At 38.8% G+C, this 10153-nt stretch overlaps 1 protein-coding gene across 3 annotated transcripts; it reads left to right on the forward strand.

The window, feature by feature from the left end:
• On the forward strand, positions 1 to 2207 carry LOC104825080. 3 transcript variants are annotated; one of them, XR_002024590.1, is made up of 5 exons: positions 1 to 173; positions 324 to 697; positions 728 to 1278; positions 1382 to 1737; positions 1841 to 1928. XR_002024590.1 is itself a non-coding variant. In XM_010557334.1 (5 exons), the coding sequence occupies exons 1-5, from the start codon at positions 91 to 93 to the stop codon at positions 2067 to 2069; spliced, it is 1386 nt and encodes a 461-aa protein (XP_010555636.1). In that variant the 5' UTR covers positions 1 to 90; the 3' UTR covers positions 2070 to 2207. The 3 variants fall into 3 exon arrangements, 2 of the variants coding, with proteins under 2 accessions (XP_010555636.1, XP_019059451.1); XM_010557334.1 differs by having other exon boundaries at positions 1382 to 1530; positions 1841 to 2207; XM_019203906.1 differs by having other exon boundaries at positions 84 to 208; positions 1382 to 1530; positions 1841 to 2207.
• The last annotated feature ends 7946 nt before the right edge of the window (positions 2208 to 10153 follow it).

Genomic DNA, 10153 nt, shown 5'->3' on the forward strand with positions numbered 1-10153 from the left:
TGGATCGAATGACGTCGTTGATAGGAGAGCGTGCTTCTCTCTCCTCACGCACAAAGCTGCGCCAAAGCAAATCGAGAGGGACGGCGGAGGATGGCGGCGGCTCCGGCGAAGGCGGCGGAGAATAGAAAGAGGGAAGAGACTGCTGACATGGTGAAGAAGAAGAGGGCAAAGATGTAATTTTTCTCTCTGCAACCAAATCGTTGCAGAGGTTGGTTATCCTCGCATATTGCGTGTTGCTCCACCTGTCCTCTCTGTGTATGTGAAATGCATTTGTTATTTCTTCTTCTTCTTTAATCTCTCTCCATTTCTCTCTCTCTCTCTAGAAATTTCGCTTCTTCAGCATTTCGCTCACCTTTCTCCATCCTCGGCGACATGTCTTGGTACCGAAGAACTAAGCTCCTCCTCGCCAGCTCCAGGAGAAACATCAAGAATCCTCCGATGATTTCGCCGGAATCTCCGTCTTCCAACGCTTTCTCGAAAATTCATCGGAATGGGTCTTCGAATCTATCACCTAAGTTTTCTGGGTTCTCCATATCTTCCCGCATATTAGGTTTACGCTTGTGTAACACTCTCGGGAATATGAACATCAATGTCTGTAATCGGTTTCTGAGCATTCCCAGGAAGTTTGACTGTGTTGATCGTCACCAGGTTCATCCTTTCAATCCACCGGAACCGAGACGGTGGTTCCAAAACCCAGCCGCCGTATTGGCGGCGGGGAAACCCCCCCCCGCCGTATTGGCGGCGGTGCTTGTGGGTTCAGGGGTTTTGGTCACTGGTTATTGGAATCAAGAGCCTGTTCCTTACACGAAACGGAGGCAATTCGTTCTTTGGCCGACGAAATCGATCGTGAGATGGGTTGATAAATATAGCTTTGAGCCGTACGGGAGGCGAATACTCCCCGCGGATCACCCTGAGAGCATTAGGGTTAACTCGATCGTGAAGGATATCATCGAAGGGTCGCAGAGAAGTTTGAGCCTGGAGAGTGTGCGGAACGCGTCCATGGATGGTACCCCAACTGAAAATGACGGAGCCGCCAAGGATACGGCAAAAGGACTGAATGAGAACTGTGGCAAAGGGACAACGAGTGGGATGAAGGGTAAAGAGGAAGGATCACAACCCTCGATTTCTCACTTCGAGGGGTCGAATTGGGAAGTTCTTGTGGTTAAGGGCCCGGACCGTAGGGCATTTTGCTCATCTGCTGGGAAGATAGTGGTATACACCGGTTTGCTTGAATATCTCGAGACAGATGCAGAGATTGCCACTGTGATCGGACCTGAGGTATAATTGGTATTTAAAGATTTCAAAATGTTGTTAGTGATAGTGAAGGCATATACTTTGATCATACTTATGAAGTTTTCTGTGTTGCATTCTCTGAATATAGATCAGTAGTGTCATTGCCCGGAACTCAGAACAGGAACTTTCCTACTGGATTTGCTGGTGGATCTGCCTTCTGGTCTGTCTGTACACGTATAAGCCTCTTGTTCAAATGATTCCGTTCTTTCTCGTCTCTCTCTTGTCCTTTCTCAAGGAGTAAGTCTCCTTCTCCTATCCTTTCTGAAATCTTTTGGTGTTTGTCTCTATGACTTGTTCTTCTACAACTGTTGTTGGCTCCTTGGTTGTGAAAAAGAGTTGCTGTCCACATCGAAAGGTGTACTTCTTTGCTATACAGAATGAGTTTTGGTCAGGTGAAACTTTCTTGCTAGATTTGTAGAAAACCAAGAAGAGAGCAAGTCATTGGTATTCACTGAAACATCGGCTTCTTGTGATGCTTTCAACCATAAAGTGAATCTCGGATCCTAAAAGGATTTTCTTTTCTTTTTTCTTTTTTTGCTTGAATCAGTTTGGATGCCAAAGAAGCGGACCGCATAGGTATGATCTTGGTCGCCGCAGCAGGGTACGATCCACGAGTAGCTTCCGAAGTGTACCTGAAGCTCGGGATGCGTGAGAGGGCTTGGAGGTTCGCTGTGTCAAAAATCATGGAAGAAGCCCTCGTGGTTTACCACAAACAGGCTGAATCTGGGTTTGGAGAGGGTAGGGATGCAAAAGGAAAGAATCATCTTCACCTCTAAACCCAAACCGTTGACAGAAACTTGATCCCTTGTAATAAAAACGAACTTCATTTTCAGGGGTTTTCAAGTGAAGAAAGAGCTCTTTAAACAAATGTAGCGTTTTTTTCCGTTTATATCTAGAAACGACCTTGATTCTAACTTGCTATATATATATATATATATATATATATATATATATACATTTATGTGAGTCGTTACCCTTCATTTCACCTTGCAACCATATTTTCCTAGTTATGAGACAACCCTTTTCCAAATTTATAAATCTGCTTTGCGAAACCATGTGTATAAAATTTGATTATCAAAAAAAAAAAAACTATGGGTAAAAAATTGAAAATTACTTGGGGTCAAAATACAGTTTAGGTGTAAAGGGCCTCGCTACTTCGAAATTATTCGGGTCCAAGGTTAGATGTAAAAAAAAAAAGTTCCAGCCGACTCCGTCTGAAAAATTTAAGGGATTGAAATTAAAAATTAAATTTTATATATCTATCGGATCGGACTGATTCAACCCGAAAATTTAAGGCCAAAATACGGGTTATATATATATATATACACATTCACTCACCAGTGTAAAAATTTGAAGAAAAGTATTCTTTTTAAGAAAAATCTCTTAAAAATATTTCAACTTTATAAAATGTATCAAATCTTAACATTTTAATTTTATCTAATTGATATATCAAATATTATAATATTTTTGAATTGATATCTCAAATATTAGAATATTTCAAATATATACCTCAATTCACGAGAGTAATTTATAATTTCCATTCGTTTTTATGTTAAAATTAATATCTAATTTATATATCATCAAAGTCGAGTTGAAAATTGTCATCCATTTCATGAATTTTATTTTTATGTTATAAATTAACATCTAATTTTATACATCCTCGTAAAAATCAAGATTGAAACTTATCATTCATTTAATGAGTTAAAGGTGTCTATTACAAATATTTCAATATTTAGACATATTTTAATATTTGATATATTAATTAGATTAAAATAAAAATTGAAGTATTTATTTGACATGGTTTACAAAGTTAGGGCATTTTATACGAGATGTTCATTATTTTTATTATATAAAAGATTTGACTATTTAATGATAAAAATTTAAATAAATTATGTATTTATTTAAAGTTTTCTTTTTTAGCATTACTTAATCAACTAATTATATGGATGATTAAACATATACCTCAACTCACGAAATCGAGAGTAATTTATAATTTTCATTCGTTATGTTAAAATTAATATCTAATTTATATATCATCAAAGTCGAGTTGGAAATTGTCATCGATTTTATGAATTTTAATTTTTATGTTATGAATTAACATCTAATTATATACATCGTTGTAAAAATCAAGATTGAAATTTGCCATTGATTTAATGAGTTAAAGATATTTATTTAGAATATTTCAATATTTAGACACATTTTAATATTTGATATATTAACTAGATTAAAATAAAAATTAAAGTATTTATTTGACATGTTTTACAAAGTTAAGGCATTTATATGAGATGTTCCTTATTTTTATATATATAAAAGATTTGACTGTTTAATGATAAAATTTAAATAAATTATGCATTTATTTAAAATTTTATTTTTTAGCATTTCTTAATCAAATAATTATATGGGTGATTAAACAAAATCGTATAAAAAATTTCTATCATCTTACTCTTAAATAAAATGTTCTTAACATATTATCAAAATAAATTTAATATTATTTTTAGAAATTTACAGAAATTATAAAAAATAATATATTTATGCATCCTAATTACGAGTACGAGATGCAATTAAAGATGTCAAAACGAATTTATTTGCGAGTTGGTTTGTTTTTGGTTCGTTTTGTAACGAGCAGAGCCAATGTTTGTAAAGCTCGTTTGGAAACGAACATAACGAACCTAACTCATCAGAGTTTGCAAACCTGGTGAGTCAATTCTACAAGGCACGAGCTCATTCGAGAACTGAAATATATATTTTTTAAAATATATATTTTATAAAAATTAATACTTAATTTTATTTGTTATTGACTATACATGTATAATTTCTTTTATATATTTAAATCTCATATTAAAATATCATTTTATTTGATATTTTTTATAATATAAATAAAAAAAATATTATATTTATTCATTTACTTTGAAAAATTGGTGAGTGGAAATGAATCAATTTTTTTTTTTATTAGCTAAAAACAAACCTGACAATTTAAATTCAAAACGAATTGACTCGTCATGAATCGAGCTGAGTCAAGTTACCTCTTTTGACAAACGTACACACAATTAGACACAGTTGGAGTCTTGGTACGTGAGTCTCCCGTTTTTAGAGTTTTTTAAAATAGATTTTAATAATTATTAAAGTTTTGAATAAAAAACAATATATAAATATTTTTAAAAATAAACAACATTAGTAAAAAAGAATATTATTATTCAAAAAGCGATCGAAATAGTGAGCCTCTCCATGGATCGAGACTCGAGTGACGTCCTTTTGGCGGAGAGCGTGCTCCTCTCTCCTCACGCACACAACATAAAAATATTTTAGTAAATTCATATATTAAAAATTAACTAAAAGTATAACGTCCTTTCGTTGTTATTTTATTTGACATAAAAAAAAATTTATTACCTGACGCTAATGAAAAAATTATAGATTGTTAATTTTCTAATATAAAAAATTATTTATGAGATGCAATTTGAATAAATTCATATATTAAAAAATTAACTAAAATTACAAAAAAAATTATTTTCAATACATGTAACTGAGCCCTAGGCAAGTGGGCATTGGAGCCGCCAATTTTTGGAGTTTACAAAAAATATTTTTAGACTTTAATAATTATTAACGTTTTGAATAAAAAACGAAAAATATGTTGTAAATTAAAAAACAAAGAAAAATAACATACAACACCTAAACTTTTATAAAAATCCTACATAAATATCTGAACTATAAAACTTTGATATGAATACTTTTCAAAATCCTATATAAATACCTAAATTTTTGAAATTTTATCTAAATAAATATAAATTTCAGATATTTGTCAAATAAAAATAGGTGATATCATTAACTAATTTTAGATTTATGTGGAAGTTTTTAAGAAATGTAGATATTTATATAAAATTTTTAAAAAAAATTAGGTATTTTTCAAATTCAACACAATATATTTGTCGGAAACCAAATCTTCGAAATGACACCGAATCAATCACCAGGCTATATATATGTCATCATATTGTACTATTAGCACACATATGAACTCATCTAGAAGAGAGGGTTTGATATATAAAATTGGATTATGGGTTTCGGAATTCTCAAAATATAGATGATTAGTGTTCAATTTCAGATTATTTTTAGATTATAAAATTGGGAATGAAACGATGTTGTTGTTGTGGTTGTTGTGGTTGTAGGTTCTCGTAGGTTATTTGTTTTCATTAAAGTTGGTTTTCGATTTAAGATTCTTTTCATTAAACATATATATAGCTTAATTAACGTCATTAATTCTCGTAATATAATATGATGATGCAACTTATTTTAATAATTTCGAACGACCATACGTCAGTTTTCGGATAGGGGCGTTATCAAAATGTGACCGAAATATAGTGTGGTCACATATTGATCCCATTGTTCATAACGTTAAATTTATGATGTTTTAATCAAATGATTAGTAAGATATTGTAACAACCCAATATTTCAAAAAAAAAATCGGACCGTTCGTTCCGGGTCCAGAACGGACGGACCGCACAGATCGGAACGTCCGTTCCAGACTCTCGGAATGGACGGACCAGACTGTCGGCAGCGATCAAAGTCGCGGATTTCGTCCGGGGCGACCTGAAAACGACCCATGCGCACTAAATCCGACCAAAAACCCGATTTTTCAACCCTATGGGTCTTAAACTCAATTATTTCGGTCTGAAATTCGAATTTTTCGCTACAAAATCGCCCCAGTTCTTCATCTCCTCTCTACCATGACCTCTCTCTGCAAAATCCGAAATTTTTCATCCTAAGTCCGAGAGATTAACGCCTCAATTCGGTGTCTATAGAGCAAGGAGAGCATCACCAAGCTTTCCATCCATCACCTAGCGCGCGAATTTAATCCGAGGTGAGTGAATTCGAGTTTAATTCGGAAGTTCATTAACATGGGGTTTTGGGTCTTGAGTGATTTTGTGCAAAATTGATGTTTGATTCCTGTTTTCCATGAAATTATATGAGTTTTGATGAATTACCCATAGTGAATAATGCATGTTTGGGTGTTTTGGGTGAGATCCGAGGACCAGAACGTCCGGTCTGAGGTCAGACCGTCCGTTCTAGATCCGCAGAAGAAAAACGCGAATTCCAGAGGTTGAAGACGAGTCCAGACCGTTCGTTCTGACAGTTCGGAACGTCTGTTCTGCACTTGCCAGACCGTCCGATCTGGACGAGACGGAACGTCCGTTCCGAACCACTGGACCGATCGGTCTGAAAAAAAAAAAAGAGTAACGGAACCTTAAAAATTCACCACGTGGAAAATTGAAAAACTTAACAAGACGGACCTAGTATTACCGTGGCTCAAATTGTGAAAAAGTAAAAAAATATAAATTATACCGGAATTTCGGGGCAGACCGGACCCCACGTAGTCTGAACCCAAAATGAATAAAAGGTAAGGTTAAAAACCACAGAATGAACCGAACTGGTTATCCGGGCGGACAGGTACCAGCTAAGTCATACCGGAGGTACAACTCGATATATCAATGAAGAGACTGAAAGAAAATATACAATTAAATATAAAAGACTACGCAAACGGAAATGCATGTATAGTAAATAAACTATATAAATGCATGTGATTGAGGTAGCTGGCATGACACTAGCGTTAATTCAGAAGGGTTCGGATTAACGTTTAGCGCTTGATTGTAGAAACGGACGTTTGTGAATGAATGCACGATGATTGCGAGATTGCGTCTCATCTATGGGCCATCTGATCCGGGTCGGATGTCACCCATATGGGATATGATTGTGAATGTGGCGATGATATGATCGCGCCAACGTCCGAACGATAGGACGGCCATGGGCATCCCGATGACTTGCGTAGATAGCCGATTGTAGTCGGTACTATTGCGTGACGAGGAACATACGGTTCTTGGAACCGCGCCAATGTTTCCGCTAGCGACGGAGCGGACCCGGGGTATGAGTATCCCGAGGAAGAGAGCATCACATACCTGAGATTCGGGTAGATTGGGGTCTCCCGAGGAGGTGGTACGGACTTACTCTGCCAGGTTCGGGCTCGAACCTGACAAGTATTTCTACGGCGGATGGTCGGCGAGGGAGAGTTGCAGCGATGGGCTCTCTCGTTATAGTCGATGGCTTGTAGCCGACGTCTGGTGAGCTCCGGTATTGAGAGATGACATCAATGCCGGAGTCGGGTGACACGCCTAGTATCGAGATGTGACATCGATGCTAGGGTAGGGTGATGTGTTCGGGCGGAGAAAATAAAAAGATACTTATACCGGATTCCGAGTGGTTGCGGAGTAGATGGATTCCGATGAGAGAGGCGGTTGTGCTATGCAATGGGGAGTACACTACCTATGCATGGTGCGCGTAGAGACGATTTGATGGACTCTGTCATGTGACTTGTCGTACGGACTGGATTGTGATTGCTGCATGCTTACAGTGATTTTCTGTTTTCAATTCCTGTTTATTAGAATACTAGTATATATATATATGTATGTGCTTTGTAATACCCCGAAACCCAATTCGAATATTTAATTATTTAGAAATGAATAATTAAATAGAAATATCACAAATCACCAAAATTTAGTAGTACAATGCCGAGAAGAGGTACGGAGACCGTCACGTGCGGAAAGGATCGAGAAAGAACGAAGAAAACAAAAAAAATAATAATAATAATGTGGACTTGGTCAGCCGGACCAAGGCTGGTCAGGTGCTGACCAAGACCACTCAGACGGACTCAGCTTGGTGGACGGACCAAGAAGAAGAAAAGAAGGAATGTGGACTTGGTCAGCCGGACCAAGGTTGGTCAGGGGCTGACCAGGACCACTCAGACGGACCAAACGGGCACGGACGGACCAAAAGGGCGGGGGGGAAGTGAGTTGGGCAGTCCCGGTCCGGCGGACCAGAATCTTGGTCAGGCGGACCGGAGAGAACAACCTTCCCCACATGTGTCGGCAGCAACTTTGACCCGATTTTTCCGGAAGCAAATGAGCCCCACGCGTGGAAAACTCAAAGATCCGCCATTCCTAGGAGTCCCACCTATCCCCTAGAGCTGTCTCCTTGCTCTGAAGCTTTCCCGTCGCCCACAAATGTCTCCCTCAACCTCCACACATAGCCATTTTCGGACAAAACAGAGGAAGGAGAGAAAGAGGGAGAGAGCGAGACATAGGCGACGAATCAGGGCAAAGGAAGCTCGGGGAAGCAAAAGGGAACGTCCCTAGACGTGCCCAGAAGGTGTTTACGGCGTGAGGAGAAGCAGAGAACGCACACAAGCTCGGACAACCTCAAGAACAAGTGAGTGGCTTGAGTTGCTTCTGTGTACTCTCGTTTTCATCCTGTGACTGTGATATTGCAATGGTTTGTTACTTGGGTTTGAAAGATGACATTTCAATGAAGATTTAGAAACAAACGGTACTCAATTTGGTTGAGAAACGAGGGAGATATGCGTGAATGAAAACTGATAAGAAAACTGGAAATTGCAGTGTTGCGAGTTCATGATGTATATGGATTACGAATCTTATTTCAGCCTGTATACATAATGGTTAAATAATCTATTGCTTGGATATTAAAGAGGACATTACAATGAACATTTAGAAACAAACGGTGCGTGATTTGGATAAGAAATGAGAGAGTTATGAGCAATCGAAGTCGGACCTGAAACCTGGAACGCGAACGGACGAACTGCCCAGTTCCGGTCCGCCGGACCAGGAGCTGGTCAGCTCCGGACCAAGTCCGGGAAAAATGATTTAGTCCGCCCGACCGAGGGGAAATGACTGAGGAAGCCTGGTCCGACCCGGACCAGAAATTGGTCCGGCGGACCAGGTCAGTTTTGTACCAAAAACTCATCCGATCGACCGTTTTCGCGGGACGAACCGGATCCGGTCCGCCGGGACCAAATCCCGGTCTGTACCAGACCAAACCTAAGAGGAAAGAGAAGACAAAAATGAACAAATTGAATGAATACACGTGGTGGCTCTGGTCCGGGACTGACCAAGCTCGGAGAAAAGAGAAAAAATTTCGGTTTCGACCGGGAAAGAGGAAACGACCAACGGGGTTGGCCCGGGCCCGACCAGACTTGACCGTGGGCGAACCAAGCTCCAACCCAAGGAGAAAACTTCGTGATTGGGATCAATCGAACCGATCCTTCGCCAAGACGTTGCGTAGCGTAGTGAGGAGTGCGATATTGAGATACGAGTGACCGTTGCGTGATTGTTTGCGGGTAGAATTGCATGGCGTTGAATGGTAGCTCGGTTGGGACCGGATGCCGTGATGCGTATCATTGTACTATAGGGATATGTGCACGTTGTTTGCCATGTGTGTAGCTTGCTCGTGCGTACGAGCCAAGCATGATTGTGTTTGTGGATGGTTGTGGACTCAACCATCACCGTCATGGACTTGACGGGTAATTGAGACGTGTTTTAGTCGTGTGCGACACGACGGCCAACGTCATGGACTTGACGGGCGTGGATGCGCTCCTAGTCATGGACTTGACTAGGGTATATGGCTAAACCCTATGGTGGACTCCATACGGGTGTGATTATGATTGATGTGGTATAAATACGTGTTGTTATTACTTGCTTGTTTCTTGTATACCATTGTTTTATCACTGTTCTCGCTGGAAACGGGATGACAGGGTTCAACCCGGGCTACTCACTAAGCAGTTGTGCTTAGCCCTCGTGGTTTATATTTTTCAGATCACGAGGATTACGCCTAGCGCTCCGGACGACGACGACTTGAGAGAAGCAGCATCATGTACGGGATTTGTACTCTAAAATTACGGGACTTGTATTTCCCGCATTTTGTACGGTTAAATTATATCTATTCGGACATGTGGTATTTTGCGATACTAATCGCTTGTTGTATTTTACGCTGCTTACTCTGGTTTGATTAAAAATATTTTTTT

The sequence above is a fragment of the Tarenaya hassleriana genome, unplaced genomic scaffold (genome assembly GCF_000463585.1).
Source record: "Tarenaya hassleriana unplaced genomic scaffold, ASM46358v1 Cleome42, whole genome shotgun sequence".
Lineage (NCBI taxonomy): Eukaryota > Viridiplantae > Streptophyta > Magnoliopsida > Brassicales > Cleomaceae > Tarenaya > Tarenaya hassleriana.

Coding starts and splice junctions, on each gene's coding strand:
- LOC104825080 (XM_010557334.1), top strand. CDS start 91: ATGGCGGCGGCTCCGGCGAAGGCGGCGGAGAATAGAAAGAGGGAAGAG. Junction 698..727: donor ACGGTGGTTCCAAAACCCAG/CCGCCGTATTGG, acceptor GGAAACCCCCCC/CCGCCGTATTGGCGGCGGTG. Junction 1,279..1,381: donor CCACTGTGATCGGACCTGAG/GTATAATTGGTA, acceptor CTCTGAATATAG/ATCAGTAGTGTCATTGCCCG.